The sequence below is a fragment of the Apostichopus japonicus genome, chromosome 13 (assembly GCF_037975245.1).
Source record: "Apostichopus japonicus isolate 1M-3 chromosome 13, ASM3797524v1, whole genome shotgun sequence".
NCBI classification, from domain to species: domain Eukaryota; kingdom Metazoa; phylum Echinodermata; class Holothuroidea; order Aspidochirotida; family Stichopodidae; genus Apostichopus; species Apostichopus japonicus.
The window spans coordinates 8,063,611-8,080,935 of NC_092573.1; the positions used below are offsets into that span (position 1 = coordinate 8,063,611).

The 17,325-nt window shown below is 37.2% G+C and overlaps 1 protein-coding gene across 3 annotated transcripts in view; it reads left to right on the forward strand.

Moving 5' to 3' along the window:
• The window catches only part of LOC139978215 (phosphatidylinositol phosphatase PTPRQ-like), a 60,435-nt gene extending 44,080 nt beyond the window's left edge, over window positions 1-16,355 (forward strand). For all 3 annotated transcript variants that reach the window (XM_071988170.1, XM_071988173.1, XM_071988171.1), the window contains exons 4-20: window positions 1,414-1,478; window positions 2,858-3,077; window positions 3,250-3,585; window positions 3,928-4,221; window positions 4,486-4,782; window positions 5,214-5,540; window positions 5,855-6,184; window positions 6,507-6,788; window positions 6,965-7,282; window positions 7,715-7,785; window positions 8,945-9,170; window positions 10,415-10,729; window positions 11,561-11,869; window positions 12,432-12,746; window positions 13,575-13,862; window positions 14,494-14,814; window positions 15,786-16,355. In XM_071988170.1, coding sequence (XP_071844271.1) covers window positions 1,414-1,478; window positions 2,858-3,077; window positions 3,250-3,585; window positions 3,928-4,221; window positions 4,486-4,782; window positions 5,214-5,540; window positions 5,855-6,184; window positions 6,507-6,788; window positions 6,965-7,282; window positions 7,715-7,785; window positions 8,945-9,170; window positions 10,415-10,729; window positions 11,561-11,869; window positions 12,432-12,746; window positions 13,575-13,862; window positions 14,494-14,814; window positions 15,786-16,072 — 4,601 coding nt within the window. In that variant the 3' untranslated portion in view covers window positions 16,073-16,355. The remainder of the gene's footprint in view (window positions 1-1,413; window positions 1,479-2,857; window positions 3,078-3,249; window positions 3,586-3,927; window positions 4,222-4,485; window positions 4,783-5,213; window positions 5,541-5,854; window positions 6,185-6,506; window positions 6,789-6,964; window positions 7,283-7,714; window positions 7,786-8,944; window positions 9,171-10,414; window positions 10,730-11,560; window positions 11,870-12,431; window positions 12,747-13,574; window positions 13,863-14,493; window positions 14,815-15,785) is intronic.
• Window positions 16,356-17,325: the final 970 nt, after the last annotated feature.

Genomic DNA, 17,325 nt, shown 5'->3' on the forward strand with positions numbered 1-17,325 from the left:
TACCTTAGTCTACGTGTAATATTTCTAATCCAACAAAAAGAATATATATGTATTGTTTTATCAGCTTAAGTATAAGAAAAACAAGCTTAGAGTGGTTATTGATACAATATCAAATTTCGGGGAACGAGACTTTTTTTTATTGTCACTATAAACCCGGATGCGTTTTTAACATGTAAGTTTGGTGCGGCCTAGTTGACTTGACCTCTTCTTAAAATTACAACAATAATACTTTATATGTATGTGTTTTATGGGGAAATTTCATTATATCCTTCTAGGTTGTAAAACTGATCATAGAAAAAAAAAAACATCATTTGTTGATACTTCCCTTATCTAAATTTTACAATCATTTTGTATTTCGATTTTGCTCAAATTTTGTAATAACCATATTGTCACATAGTGTCTTCGTTCGTAATGACATGTATTGAAACACGATTAATGCACAATTTATTGCAACCGCTTGGGCGGGTATTGCGATTTTGTAAAATTCGAGTTTCAATTAGGCTTATATGAAAAAGAGTCTAAAGGCAAACTTTTTTTATCGAATGGAACTATTTTACAAATGGGAACGAAAAGGTGTTGAAGTTTGTCCAAGTGTTATTAAGAGTTGCATTTGATGGTTTTTGTGAAGATGAATGGAATTGGTGACAAACAAAATAAGGAAAGCTGTTTGAAAGGGCGATGACCATAATGTCATCATCCAAGACAACTGAAAGAAATGGGTGTTAATGTTTATATTGCTCTTTCTGAATTCAAAATGCTCATCCTTAAAATATGAAGAATATCTGTAATGCTTAAGGCTTAATTGACGTCGGCTCCTAATAATTCTCACTCTAGTCACTCAAAACATGCTTTTTCTTATTCATATGAACATCATAGCATCCTTGGAATAAGAAGGGGAGGGGGAAGGGGTTAAGATATCCAGGGGGAAAGAACCCTGGTGGAGTGGAATAATGGAGAAAAGGTGGGAAGGGATGGTTGGTGGGTATAATATATCACATAAGGGAACAATCTCTCTCTGGGATTCAACATTACTTAGATGTTGAACAAATCTTTTAGGACCACAGTATGGATTTTGGTTACACCATCACATCATGACTTCATGGCACTATTACAACATGCTTCATGAAAGAATTACAAAATTAACACATTAGCTCACCCTAGTACCTTACATTAAGGAAACTGAGTTTTTGTCACTTCGCAAACACCCTACCCGATTTTAAGATTTGTAAGCTGACAGCCCTCATTACTAAGCGAAGATATTTTGGAACGAACATTAATTTGAGTGGGATTATTTTATAATTATGTGTATAATTTCTCCCTATAGCTTAAAGAATATGTTTATAAGTTTCCTGTTTGCCACCCAAACAAGATGTATTGCAATGAAGTGACACTCACACTTATCATATCTTGCAGTTCCTGCATGCCCTGCAATTTACGTGGGCGAAACTACGTCACGGACAGCAACGGTGAATGTCCGGGTAAGCTCATCACAAGTCAATATCACATTTCATACGTAGTCATTATAGTCATCCAAATTCTGTACTTTGTTGTCCATTTTCAATGCACTTGAAAGAAATGAACAGTTTGAGTATCATGCTTTCGTTAGATAATGGTTCGGAATTGTTCATTCTGTCAAAACGAGTGACTTGAGACACGGTATGAGAGTAAAGTATATAGAGTGGTTCGCGAATATGGAACAATTGTACATCTGGGACATTTGAAGTGAAAATGTATTCGCTTTTACATGAAAAGCGCCGCCTAATGCAGAATGCATTTAATTATCGAGCCTTAGCAGTAAGGAAAGTCATAATTCTGCACAAAACTAATAGTCATCGCGATCACATGGAAACAGTCCCAAAGTTACGGTGTGGGGCAGAGAGTTTACCAGCACAATACATGTATTTTAGTGAGTCTGCCTATAGCCTTCATGTTGAGAACGGTACCACTTTCTTTACACACACACAAAAATGAAGAATCAGGTGAAAAAAATCAGTCTCAAAGTGGGGGCGCTCTTATTGAATGTTGAATATAGATTGAAAGAAGCATTGCAAATTTATTTACAATAAACCAAAAAAGTCTTGTGAAATGAAATGACGATGTAGGTGATAGCGGAATGGGACAGTATACTTTTTCTATTGAATTAGGAACTTTCAGTTTTATAAATAAAATTTATTGTAGCTTTTGCGTAGATAGCCCGAGTTGATGGAGAGGGTGGGATGGGAGGGGGAGGGGGTTTGCTCCCAAAATATAAACCGATATGCGTCCTTATTATATCTTAGTTTGAGAAAGTCACCCAGTGCAGTCAGTTGCTTTTCCTATGGCTTGTTATAGTCTTTTAAAGTATATCCCTTCTGATTTAATGTTTGTCTACTTTTCGCTGTTTTCTCGTATTTTCAAATTCATTACTACCTTTAAATTTAAATGGCTTGTCCATCCACCCCGCCCACCCCTTCCCCATAAAACAATAATAATAATTCTGTCATCGAATGACTTTTGGCTTTACTTTGGGTAGCAAGTGCATTGGTTTGCATTTAGCATAGGAGCTGATTAGTTACGCCATGACATAACAGTTCCTCATTTGAAAAGCTAGATCTAAAGTTGTGGGTGAATGCATCATCTACAAAATTTCTTATCCGAAATTATCCGAATATTTGCCCTATGTCAACTCTAAACTCATTGAATAACCGGCACCTTACAGTTTCTTAGTTTCTTGGTTTTCACAGAAACAGAATTATTACTGTTGTTTTATTGTTGCCTTTGCTATAAATGAATCACAAAATACACAATATATTAATGATAACTCAATATATTATTAGTAGTCTAAAGTGATTATTTTCGATTCTTGTTCACCTCGCAGATTCCTCCCACACAAGATTGGAAGTGCAGCAACATTACTGTGTATTTCCAGGCAGAGGTGAGAGGGGAGTGGATGGAAGAAGAGGAACTCGATCCCTGGGAGAGAGAGATTCAGATTGACGACCTGATTCCTTGCTCTACGTTTAATTATCGTGTACGGTTATCTAATTATCACGAAACAGTTTTTAGTAACGTCAGTACTGTCAATACTACGGCAGAAGGTAAATATCATGGACTTGGGAATTTAGAAAAGAAATGTATGAAATAAATCAGCTTATATGTTGAGTATTTTTCATGTGACATTAAATGAATTTATTGAAAAGTGGAACCTTTTTGCGTAGCGTGAATCGCCACGTTGGTAAATGTTTTTTTTTTTTAAACTTCTTCTCTCAGGATTAAGTGCTGTTCAAAATGCCTCTGCAATAAGTGACGCCGCTCAAACAGGACGTCTAAACGTTTCTTGGACACCACCTGAAACATCCGATACGGCATGTTCCGTTAGCCATTACAATGTCCAATATTCACAGATCAAATACAAGACCTGTTCCAACGACGTGGAGAATGTCTCTGAATATTCATTAGATGTTACTGACATCGAGGTAACCCTTGATGATCTTAAAGATTATTCAGATTACACTGTGTCCATTACCGCCATGGTATCGAAGATTGGCCAGTCCGGCTTTATCTCTGGGGAAACAATTACAATAACCGGAAGCACCATACCTAATAGTAAGTAAAGAAAAGCGAGATAACTTCAGCTTAAGGAGCAAATAACTAAATCTCGTAAAATTTAAATATTTTGCTGACATTCTTTCTGAGATCTGATTTTGGAAGACACTCCTTACTAAGTTTCTGGTACATACAGTCGTTATTTTGCTTGTTTGCAATTTGCTTCAAAATTTGTGAATATGCAACCCAATTCCCTCGGAATTTGTAACAAGTATTTCATATCTTTGCGAAAATGATTTGGTAATATGAATAGGTAAATGTGGCTATTCCACATAATTCCGTAAGTTATTTATGTAATTATACTCCAACAACTATCCAATCACATCTTTTTATTGTAACTAGATCCAATTGAAGCTCCCAGTGATATTTTACTGACTGGTGTTACCTACTCCTCACTGACATTCACCTGGAAACCTCCTCACGACTGCCGGAAACAAAATGGTATCATCACCAGTTATTCTTACATACTGCAGACCGTTGATGGAGAAGAAGTGCGTACTGGAACAACGGATAAGACCTACGTAGCTCTTGGTGATCTAGAATCGAACAGAAAATATTACTTCATGGTGAGCGCCGTCAACTCTGCTGGGACAGGACCATACAGTGAACCCGTTTGGGAGGAAACGCGTTACAGAAGTAAGAATTGTATCTTAAGTAATAAGCAATCAAATTCAGTCACCGGAATATCCCTTTAAAGAGCAAGAATATCTCACAATATTTATGACTGTCGGCAACGACAGAAACAATTAAAACAAATATTTAGTTTCATTCAGTGTTGAATTTCAACCAAATTTGATCGTCAATTTGATTTGAAAATGTTTTAACCCTTCTGTCTACTTTTTTGTATTTAAATTAAACCTTTTATCTCCTTTTGTGTGCCTGTGTGTATGTCCGTATTAGTGCCGACATGTCCAGGGAAGAGCCCATTGCGGGTTGGAGGAGTCTTACGGAGTACTGCAGTCGCAGGTGGAAGTCGGCCATGGGGAACTGGTCAACCTATCTTTATTCTCCCTCATCACCTGAATAATGCATTCAAAAGGGGAGGTGGAGTTGTAAAAGTATGGTTCGGTACAGCTAAAAACTGTGGGGGTTCGTCAGGTCCCTGCCCAGGAAGAACGACGGAAACTCAGGCGCAGGTACCAACCACGTGCCAGAGAGAGGAAGGCCCAGATGACAACTTCTCAAAATGTGATGCAGGTAAGATTTGCTTTGTGGTACCTAATGGCAAAGTCACGGAAGGACTTGTGGTTATAAATATTTTCAATTTTTGCAACTAGAACAAAATCCCATGACTATGTTCCGTTATGGAGATAAATACGATCAATGGCACCATGGATGGTGGTCGATTGAATAGGAAACATGTTAACAATTAAAATCATATTTCCTTTTCCAAAGCTGAGTCTGAAAATCTTTGATCATATCGCCTTGATATAAATCTGATCCTTCGATGGCATACTTGATCAAAGTTGGAGGATGCGACCCAACTCTCACGAGAGTGACTGAAGTTACGTAAGAGAGAACACGCGGATAATAAGTTTACTTTCAATGTTTCATCTTTCGAATAAAGGAAATTTGCCAGTCTTGTTCCAGCATCTCTTTTCCCATTGAATTATCCTCTCTTTACTTAGCCTGTCCACGGTTTTCGGAGAGTACGCAGGTATTTATCACGGAGAGTCCTACCGTGTCTAGTCTTTTCCTAACCTGGAGAGATTGGGACGTGACACTTGACAGAGGGATAGGGCCTGTCACAGGGTACATTCTACGCTATGGTAAGGTAGGAGAGGCCCAAACCGAAATTCAGAAGGGGCTGAGCTTGCGCCACCTATTCACTAACCTCGCCATCAATACAGACTACTCTTTCGAAGTTATCGGATTGAAGGGCACGTCGACCATGGGTGGTAGCGTATGTGACGGCTCCACATCTTTCCAGTTTATACACACGACAGGCTGTGGAAGTAGGTGGTTTGAAGTTAATATATATGTTACAACAAAGGATGGAAAGTTCTGTTATCAAGACAAGCTTTTCACTCTCGGTACTGAATAGATTGACTGCTGACTTAGTTATGTTGAAACATTCACATATGACTTGGTATTCTTATCAAATTATATATGAAATTTTATGCTGTACAGATTGCACTGTACAGAATAAATTATAAGTAAAAAAAACATAAATTTATGTTTGAGAGTAGGAAGGAAAGAGTTAAATTTCGGACCATTTCGAGGAATATGTGTCTCCTTAATTTGTTACTTCTTTCTTTTTTTCACACAGGATTAGACCCTGTTCAAAATCTCACGGTGAGCAATGTTGGAGGACAACGTATGCTACATGTGTCGTGGTCTCCACCTGATGGTCTATGTCCTGTCCGTGTTTATAACGTGACATACCCATTACTCCGTTACAAAGCATGTGATTACGATGCACTTTGGTCGCAAATATACCCTCCATTGCAAACAAATCAGACAGAACTGACACTCGACCTATATGACGACTTCGCAGAGTATAATATTTCAGTGACACCTTTCACAGAGAGTATTGATGGTACCGGATATTTAATGGAAGGGGAAACGGTTTCAATGACAGGCATTACACAAGAAAATGGTGAAGATTTTTTTATTTTTCCTGCCCTTTTTATCCTCCATTTTTATAAACACACAGTATTCTTTGGAGCTGAATAACGATTTGTGTGGTAGCGACGGCGATGAACAGGAGGTGGTGGTGTGGGTAGTTGCGTAGACAAAATAGTGTGAAATTTATGAATAACATACCTGTGCCCTTGATATAGGGTTATTTGGAAATAGAACAAAGTAAAACCTAAAAAAAGAAAAACAAAGATCTAATTTTAATGATTAGCTGACTTTAAGAATAATAGTTTCCAGTAAGTACATGTAAAATTATTAAATAATCGCGGTTTTTCTTTCAGTTCCACTCATGTCTCCGTGGCCTGTGACGTTGATCGATAATTCATCAAACTATATTGAGATAGCCTGGGAAAACGTCAGATGCTCTCTTCTTGGAGGGACCTTTTCAAAATTTGTCTACTCATTGGTGCAAAATGGTGTTTACATTAATGGCACAACACAGGAAAACCATGTGCTTATTGATGAGCTAGACGCTTATACCTCCTATATCGTCAGTATTTCGGTTCAAACCACTTTTGGTGAGGGACCACCAGCAGAATTAACGGGAACAACTCCAGAAAGTAGTAAGTATATTTTTCTGATCATTCTGATTACAATATCAACGATACGAAAATCAACAAAATTGTCATTACCTGACTACGCCAGCTTTGTTAAAGGATGCTGTTGATGATGATGATTATGACATGATAACTTCATACTAGACAGTAACAAATAATGACATTGATTACCTCTTTTCCAGCACCACTCTCCTATAATCCAGGGGTAACAGTTCTCAACCTGACAGGGGTCACTGCGACCACTATCGAAGTTTCCTGGTACAGCTGGAACAAACTGATTGGATCAGGCAATGGCACGGTAAAATCTTACTTGCTGTGGTTTGGTGAACAAGGGACAGAAAGTGACCCATATTTCATGGATCAAAATTTGACATATCAGTTTCAGGAGCTTTCACCTGACACCGACTATCAATTTCAGATTGAAGTTATAGGCAATGGGAAAGGCAATGGTGTAAGAGGGCCGTCATCTCACACACAGATATTTAGAACTCGTTGTGGAGGTAAGTTCTTTTAATATCAAAGCATTACAAATTACGTGCAATTTTCATAACCAGACAAGATTTTGTTTAGGTTTTCTGTAGTATGGAATACTAAACTATATTAGTACAATGATTTATATACAGATATCAATTAGTCTATGGGTATTGCCCTTGAACTTAGTGGCTGTGTGAACCTTTTTAGCACCTAGGTCTAAGATTTGATGCTTAAAAGGGTCCTATCTTATGCATACAATATTCATTGATAGCAGTATTTTGAACGGTTTCAAATATTTACAGTTTATTTTGTGCCTTTAAGTCATCTTAAAATTCCATAAATGGTTTAAAGAAATACTGAATTAGACGTGTAGAGTAAATCATTTGTTAGTGGTGACAAGAATGCAATTGGCAAGGTTGATGCTAGTTTAATATATATATTTTTTTCAATTATCACAGTTCCTGCTAAACCTGAGTTGAAGCTGACATTACATACAGTCACTACAAGATCAGCTGCTTTTCACTACACGGTAGGAAAAACGAATCACTTCAATATTTCTAATATTGTGCAAAAGTTCTCTTTCTTCAATCCCCTTGATATCTCCCTCCCTTTCCTACTGATTCAAATCCTCCTTTTATTACTGTTTATTCTTCCTTGCCCGTACGAAGAGTTCGACTTGGTTTGGGGAGGGGACGTTAAGGTCCCAATTTTGACGGATGTCCGTCCTGCATCGCCCTAAATCCTTCCCAACCTACTCTCGTTCCCGAGCTTCTCGGCGTTCTCAGTTTCTGTAATACTTGCTTTATTTCTTAGCAAACTTCTTTCCGTTCCTTATTCTCATCTTTTCCTCACATCACACCCTCAAAAACCCCTCTCTTCTACTAATAGCAAGTGTTCCTTTGTACTTCATCCTCTTATCCGTCTTTCTTCTAATCGTCCTTCTAATCATTCTTATTCATTTCCTACTCTTCCAGTCTCGATTTCTCTGTCCTTTGTCCCTGTTCGTTTCGTCTTCCTCCTCTTCCTTTATTTATCGACTTCCTACCCTCTCACATCACACCCTTAATCAACCGTATCTTCATCCTCTCGTTCCCCACTTCTAGCAATCGTTCTTCCTTCTTTCTTCTTCTTTATCTCCTCAGTTTTCAACAGTCCTCTTCATCATTCTTCGTTCATTTTCTCTTCTTCCTTTACCAATTCCTCCAGCCTTCGTCCTGTTGCTTTCGTCTTTCTACTTTTCATTGATTCACTCTCTGGCTCATCTATCTCACTTCACACCACTTATCACCACTCCATGCCTCATCTCGTTACCCTCTTCTTTAGTCCTTCATTCATCGTTTTTCTTCTCGTTATCCTTCGCTTGAATTACATTGTCATAAATTAAGAAGACAATTGAAGCACATATGGCTCGGTGATGACTCCAGCCTTGTATGTAAAGGAACGTTAAAACATGTGATATTAACCTATCAATGACAACTTTCCTACCAAGTTATTCATCACAACAATATCAACAGCATACACCAATGATGATGTTTACATTTGTTATAACAAATTTAATTGCAATAATGTAACGGCATAGTTAGAATGACACAAACTTACAACTCAACTGCAACTGCTCACTCTAGCATTAACGTATGTAGCTCTAGGTTGCTGAACTAAATGTTTGTTTTGCATTATGATGCTACCAGTTTCCAGAAGATGAAGACCCTTGGAAGTGCCGAGACGTGTCAGTGTACTTTGAGATGGAAACAGATGCAGGTGAATGGGAGACTGTGCAGGAAATGAGCACCAACGATAGAATTGTCGATAAGTCGGACCTACTTCCCTGTTCTGACAATCGCTTCCGTATCAAAGTTGAAAATAATATTGAAGTAACATTCAGCAATGAAGTTTATGTTGGAACGGATGTGGAACGTAAGTTTTCGTAACACTTTCGTTTTGCTTGCTCTTTGACCATTGCAGCTCCCCTAATTCCAACGTTCTTTTTCCTCGACACAAGTCATTCGAACCAAATTATATAATTACTGCTTCTGTTTGGGATACTTTTTCATCTGAAATTATTTTGCCTTTAAAGACTTTGAAAGGATGACTTAAGACAGAATTTTAGTCTTGATATGAGATTGACCGAGACAGAAAAGGAAAATTTGTGAAGCTATGTTTCGCTAGCTATTCCGTTTTTTTAAACATCCAGTGTTAACAACATGAAATATCTGCACTGTTTTTGAAGTCTAAAATGATGATAACTGCGACGCTTCAGCGCAGGCCTTAAAGTTAATGTTGATCCATTGTTGTGTTAATGTTAGGTTCTCAACCAAAAACTGTTGCTGTTAAGTTTATATAAACAAAAGAGGATCCTTGGGTGAAATAATCGCAATTGTCTTTGACAGATCTGTAAAATATTAGTAACACGTTATGAAAATACACAAAAGTTTCCCATTGTATTCTGTGTTTCATCTGAGAAACTGACCTAGTGATCTTTGTATGAGAATAAAAAAAAGTCACTTTAACTGATGAACCCCAGCAGTGTAATGGATCATTTCTCAAAAATTAAAATTTTAATAGAAACATAATTTGGATGCATGGAAGTGGTTTTACATTAGTCCACAAGATATAAAATTAATTTTGTGAATAAAGTCATCCTTTAAGTGTCTTTATTTTCTATCGATTAGGCTGGTATACAACCGCATATTCAAAAAACATACTTTGATGAGCATTTTAATGAATATACTGTATAGTTATTTGGCACCATTGGTCTCACGACAAAACTACTCAATGTCCGATGTGCTTCGTGACAAAATGTATCATGAATGCTATTAATAATATCATCGCACGCTGATAAAAACAGTCAAGCATTAGCTTTGTAGGAAAATCAAGTTATAAAGTTTCACAAAGATAATTGTATCAACTCGGTTATTAAAGATACATCATAGAAGTCACTGTATCACAATTACAGACGGTTATGGTATTACTGGGTTTGTTATTTTTTCTAAAGATGTATTATTTCATTTAGAAATATCATAAGCGTATTTATTCTCGTCTGATAAAACATTAAATTTTGGTTTTATTTTATTTTATTTAAAATTATTATCTTCTTTTACTTGTTCCTACAATTTCAGTTTCCAAGTAAAAAAATGCTTTGGTGTCGGCTTTCTTTACAGGCCTTGGAAAAGTTCAAAGCCTACAAGTGCAAACCCTAAACGAAGATGGCAAACTTCTGGTTACTTGGAATCCCCCAGAAAATATTGACAACTGTCATATCTTAGGGTACGGTGTGTGGGTAGACTTTATCGGTATCGCATCCTGCAAGAGCAATGAACTAATTTACGAGGGTTCCTACACAGTTAACACCACGGAGATGATTTTGGACGGTTTGCAGTCGTACTCAAATTATTATGTGAGCGTGGTACCATTATTTAACTATGGTGGAAATCCGGCAGAATGGCTTGGTTCTATAGGAACTACTAAAGCAGTCAGTAAGATTAAACTCCTCTCCTCCAAGACTTCCATTTCCCTCTATTCCCATATGGCTAATCTTCCTTCTTATTCTTTTCAATGTTATCAGAATTGCTATATATACTTTTCTGCATCAAACATTGGACAGCCATCCTCAAAACAGTTTGTCCATCTTCATTTGAGATTACTCGCTTTTTTGCAGGCCCTGAAATGATGGATATTATTCAATGATTACAATTATTGAGACAGATCGACGATGATCACTTTTCCTGGGAAAATCTTCAATTATAAAAACCCTTTTGATGTAGAGTCATCACATACATTCCGTTACTTCTTGAAGATGTTGCATTGTCAATGTTTTATTTCCACAAATGTATGAACCTGTTGTATAATAAAAACCGAAAGCTCTTTCAATCTGGTGAGTTACTAAATTCGTAGGTCTTGTGACTCACCGCATAGTGAAATGTTGCATGTTAACTCCATTAGATTGTTTATACGTACGTTGGTAAAGCATATGTCTGTGAGATATAAGTGAAGTCATGATGATAAGCGTTATAGGGTCTGCTCTTTAGTATCGTTGATCTGTTTAGTGAAACCAGAAGATGTTTTAAAAGGAGAAATGAAATTCATCATTATAGTTTTTGCAAAATCATACATGAATATGTTATGTCTCACGTATGACGATTATTTAATGGTAAAATTTAGAATGTTTTGTATTACTTCTAAAGAGTAAAGTTATATGCAACTGTACCTTTTTAGGAACAACTTATTAAGCCTTTTGTTGTTGTTGTTTTCTATGAGAACTGTATGAGTAGGAATCTTTCAGTGGTAACGACGGTTCCGTTTTGCAGGTCCCACGGGAATAGTTGGAGAAGTGGAGCTGAAGGAAAATGCTACAAGTGAGAGGAGCCTTACGTTTTCTTGGGGGAAAGAATTGGATTGTGAAGAGCAGTTGGGACCAAACTTTGGATACAAGTGTGTGCTTTATGAAATGAACGGAGGGAATCCAGTGCTCGCTGGGAGCAGGAGGGTCTCGGAGCAACAATGCACATTCAATGATTTGAAAGCGTGCGGAAGTTATATTTGTAAAGTGAAACCCGTGAATGACGACAACGAAGGAAATTTTTCGAGCCCGGCTACAGGGAACATTTCAGCTGCTGGTAAGAACATATGTTACTGAAAGTTTATCAACAAATTGGGGGTGAAGTATTTCTCCCAACAGGGAAAGAGGGGAACCGTATATACCCAAATTACTACTAAATGACGATGCATGCCATGGCATCATTTAGTAAAATGTTAGAAATACCCTACGCTTAACATGTGAAATACTCTTTACAGTCATGTAACTTCTATTCTTTGGAAGAGTGTGCACGGACCCTGAACCATTATATTTGATACAGGAGTGCATCATCCGCGTTGAGCTTTTTATAATTTAATGTCAAACAACATTTTTTTATGATAATTTAACAAGATAAATGTATAATTTTGATTACAGAATTGATTTTGTATTCTACTACCAAGCCTAGCATCTTTCCAGATATAGTTTCAGTTAAGCCATTTGAGATAGCCAATGCAGTTTCAACACACCACCCTGGTCGTTCTTTGCTATCGCGACAAATGACCTTAAACATATTCAGTTGTCACTTATTGTTATTACTAGTCAATCTCAATACTCACTGTTCCCCTCTCCTCTTCTACTTGTGTCTTTCGTCTATTCCTCAGCTCTTGGAAGCGTCCGTAACATATCCGCTTTACCTCTCTACAATGGTGATGTCATGGTGCGTTGGCTTCCCCCAGATGATAGTGCAAATCTCTGCCCAGTATACGGGTTTAAACTAAATTTTACTTTACAACGACATCAAGCCTGTCATAAATGCATCGACAGGGAACAACCACCCTTGACGTCAAACGAAACGTTCTTAGTAATGAAACGTATGTCGCCGTTTACAACCTACAAAATCAACATTGCCGTTGACGTAGAAGGAGGGGCATCAGATCTGGAACCAACAGATATTGTGTTCACAACGAGATTTGCGGGTAACGTGATCATCATTTTAAGTACTACATAGAATTAGTAGGACCGTGTGTGATATAAGAAAACAATCATATAGCAAGCAACCGAGAGTCAAATATGGTTAATCTAAGAAAATGCAAATAGCCTCACCAATTCAAAGATATTTGAAAAAGTTTTGTAAACACAATACCTTAAAGATTCTTCCCAATCAATTCTCTCGCACAAAGTGGTTTCGCAAAAGTTAGAGGTGCATTATCCATTCCACTTGTTTGGATATGTTGCATTGTGAACCTTACACAATATACATATTCAAACATATTCTGCAAGATAATTGATTTGTTCAAACTTCCTGCAAATGCAATGTTGTTTAACTGAGTCTCCCGGCATTCAGTATTTCTAGTTTGCAAGTTGAAGAAACTTCATTCACCATGGATGCACTGCGGTGATAATGAATGGAGTGCCACCTTCCTCAATATTAATAAAGTGGTCTGATAGTAGGGTAAACTCTCGTCCGTCGGGTAAGTGATCTAAACTGGGTAAATTGAGTGCAAAGATAACATGTCTATCTTTTTTGTTCTCTGTAAATCATGCAAAAGCAGGAGATAAACCGGGATTCATCCTCGATCATCACCTGGATCGGTTTTGGTTGGCTTTTCCTTTAAGTAGTACTGTCTTAGAAAAACTAAACTAGTGCTTAAGTAAACGTTTCATTTTCCACAGACCTAGATGTATTTTCTGTGCATGTCATCTTTGAAATGCGAAGTATAGCCTAGACAACAGCCAAACGTGATCCTATCATATCCCTATCACTCTCCTTTGTTCTCTTCTTCGTTGTTTATATTTTCATACAGCACCATCATTAGCACCGAGGGTTTGGCCTGTAAATAGTAAAGTAACAAAAACTACACTTGAATTTAGATGGACTCCTCCTAACTGTACCAGCTTAAATGGTATCTTCAAGCAGTACACTATTGGTGGTAATGCCACAAGCGGAGAAACTGGAATATCTGGAAGGAAAACTCGGTCTTACACTTTGTATAATCTCACTCCGTGCACAGTCTATTCTTTCACCGTGCGATTTGTCAACACTTTCCGTCGAGGGCCGATGGGTGTTGCATATCAAAAGACGAAGGATGATAGTAAGTTGAGAATTTCAATACTTGGTCAAAGAACCTGACTAACGGAATATCACAGGCCATAAGGATAAACATCTTTAGCAGCTGGATGTATTTAAAACGTGTATGCTTGCGGTATAAACGCTGCAAAAAAACATGTATCGAATGTTCTGTAAAGAATACCTATAAATATAATCCCAGAAATTTCCAACAAGTCAGATAACAGTGTTACAAATGCGGTCACGGCAGGTTTAGATGACATGTTAAATTTTTGCTGGTCTGAAATGATAAGTTACGACATTGACTCGTCGAATTAAATAATAATAAGTTAGCCATGCCAATCATATGATGGTATACATGTTTTTTAGTTCTTTCGCTGTAAAATTGATAAAACTGTTTAATATATAAATATGTTTTAGTGAAGTTAATGCTAAAGATTTGTTTCAATCATATAAAGTAAGTCAACTTGTGTAATTTAATGATCATGATTTGTGACGAAGATGATGGCGATGATGACGATGATGATGATGATGATGGCGGCGGCGGCGGCGGCGGCGACGGCGACGACGGCGAAGACGATGACGATAGCCATGACGATGACGATGACGATGATAATGACAATGAAGATTATTTAATTTTTCTATAATTCAAACAGGGCCTGGGAGAGGCTTTAATTTGATGCTTGAGCCGCAGGATAATGGTGATTTGGTAGCTATCTGGCGAGAATCCGGCGAAAATCCTTGCGAAGTTGACTCCTACATAATCAACATAGAACCTGTAGGAAAATGGAAGTGTGAAGAGATCCATGTCATTGATGAATCGGATATAGTGGTGGATAGGAATGATAGAAGTTATACATTTGGAAGGTCTGAGTTATCACTCTGGGGTGGCACAGAGTACCAGGTCTCCGTCAGAGCTGTCAATACCCTTGGAGAAAGTGACATAGACGCTGCCAGGAAGTTTACAAGAGTGCTTCGTAAGTAATATCGCTTTCCAATAAAAAGACGGCAAAATATTGAATATTTTTAAACTTAATCACGCTTAGGCAAACAAAATCTTGTATTCTCACTTTTTAGCACAGTATAATATGCCCTTCTTTGGAACATAAAGCGGTTTATATCAACCCTACAACCTGTGAATATGTCTGACGCGAATTGAAACAGCAAATTCAACTGCCTTTATTTCCTCCTTCGTCATCATAGTGGTTGATGTGGTCCTTACCGGGATCATATATATATATTTCACCCAATTTACATGGCTTGATCAGTTTGTACTATGAATAAGAGAACCGTTAATCAATATAGAGAGGTCTGGTTAATCCAGTCAATCATTATGTATAGAATCGTATATTTCCTGCTTGTTAGTCAGTAGCAACTGGTCATAAATGTAACACATGTTAAGAAATTATAACACATATCAGTCTTAACTGAGTAACGGGTACTCACCTTTAACAGTTTTTAACTGATACAGCAATGATAATCAGGTGTTACTTTGGTGAAGGGTTATGAACTTATCTGGCTCTCTAGCAAAGTGAGTGACATTACATGGCAAATGATAAGCAAATGACTCTGTATTTGTAACGTGCAAATCATTCACCCACATGAGTCTTGAATTCAGTAAACATTGAAAGATAACCAATATTTTTAATGTTTTTGTTCATATTTGTGCCACAGAATTTTGATATTGTGACACTTTGATACTGCGAAAATTGCGATACCGTGATTCTGCGATCTGTTAGTTTGAGGTCATTTTCCTGGAGGAAAGAAGAATTTGTCTGGCAAAAATAAAGAGCAGTAAGAGGTTAAGAAGGACATCTTCTATCCATTTAGAATATCTTTTTTCTCTTTAATTTAAGTGTCGCATTGTCTACCGTCGGGAGTAATCCTTAATTAAGAAGCGTCCTCAAAATATTTATACAGAATCGGAATATTATTTTCTTCCCAACAGCGCCGTCTAGCAGCCCTATGAGGGTCTTTCTCGGCGAGACCACTTCCACATCTGCGACACTTTCATGGCGAAGAGTATCTTGCCCTCACACTAACGGGGAGATCACTGGGTACCGCTACCAGCTATCACTGAACGGTGAGGTGGTACAAGAGGAAACAACCCAATCACGAATGGTGGTGATTAATGACTTGACTCCTGGGACCAACTACAAGTTTAATGTCCAAGGTGGAACTTCAGCAGGTTTTGGTCCTTTGACTGATGACTTCTTCTTTGAGACTACTGATTAACTTTCGGATGGTTTGATGGTTGGAGGTGTACCTAACGAAAAGAATACTTCCCCAGACTGTAGAACTTTCTGAGTACATTGTGTTACCATCTTTGGGTCAAGTTAAATATAAGTTGACAAGATATGATAAGCAATTATTTGAATGAAAAATATGGAAAAAAATATGAGACAATGTTAATCGATCAATCTGTTTCTAAGCTGGTCATTAAGGTGCACGATAGAATAAGTAGATAGAAAGATCAATTCAATTTGTAGAAATTGAAATACAAATCAATAGAAATGCATTTGTGTTTTATTGTTTTTGTTTTGTAAACCCGATCTCAAACTGTTTTGTTTAACCCAGTTTAGCTTTTTTATCTCACAAACTGTGAGATCGATATGCAAATTATCAAAAGTATCTTATGGTTACCTGAAATTTATGTTGGCGAATTTTGGAATCAGGAAAAATCTCTTAGAATGAATAGCAAGGTAAATTTCATCAAACCTATCTGACCCACTTCTCATCTCCGAACTTCGAAAAAACAGGACCCCCTATCACATGATGATCAGGACGAAGTGATTACTAACACCGGGTATTGCTAAAAGCACCATTTTGAGTTTCTTTCATCAAGCCACCCGAAATTTCTCAAAACAAGATTGCAGTTGTTCAATCATATACATTCCTGTTAATGAGCGTATGACTTATTAATTTTGCTTGATAGGACATTGTCCATAAGACAGTTTTCATATTTTTTTAATAACTATAGTAAAAATCTGAGTGAAAGAAATTCATAACTTGTAGCCTTTTTCTTTATTGCTGGAATTGATACTTGAATAAAATGGAAGATAATAACTTCCAGATAACTTTAAGTGTTATAGTCACTCCACTGTTTTACGGGAAAAGTACATAATCACAGTAAACACCGCGGATTGCAAACCTTGCAGGTTAACGACTGCTCTGTACAGTTTAAATTGGTACCCGTGTTTGTTATTTACAAAACGTGATCTTCCGTTGTGAAAATAATAATATTCATACATAAACCTGCCTTTTTGGACAACATTGTGGATAAATAATTCTTAGAGTTTCACCCGTAATAAAAATAATTGGTTTCCGTAATATACATACCATGTGCAGAGGGTGTGAAACTATAGTACAAAGCTATAGATAGCCACTGTGTGTTATTGTTTCCATGTTCAGGCATTAAATATAGCAGAATAACTCTGTTGTGGTACAATATTAGGAATTTAGGGCTATCAGTCTATCAAAACAACATA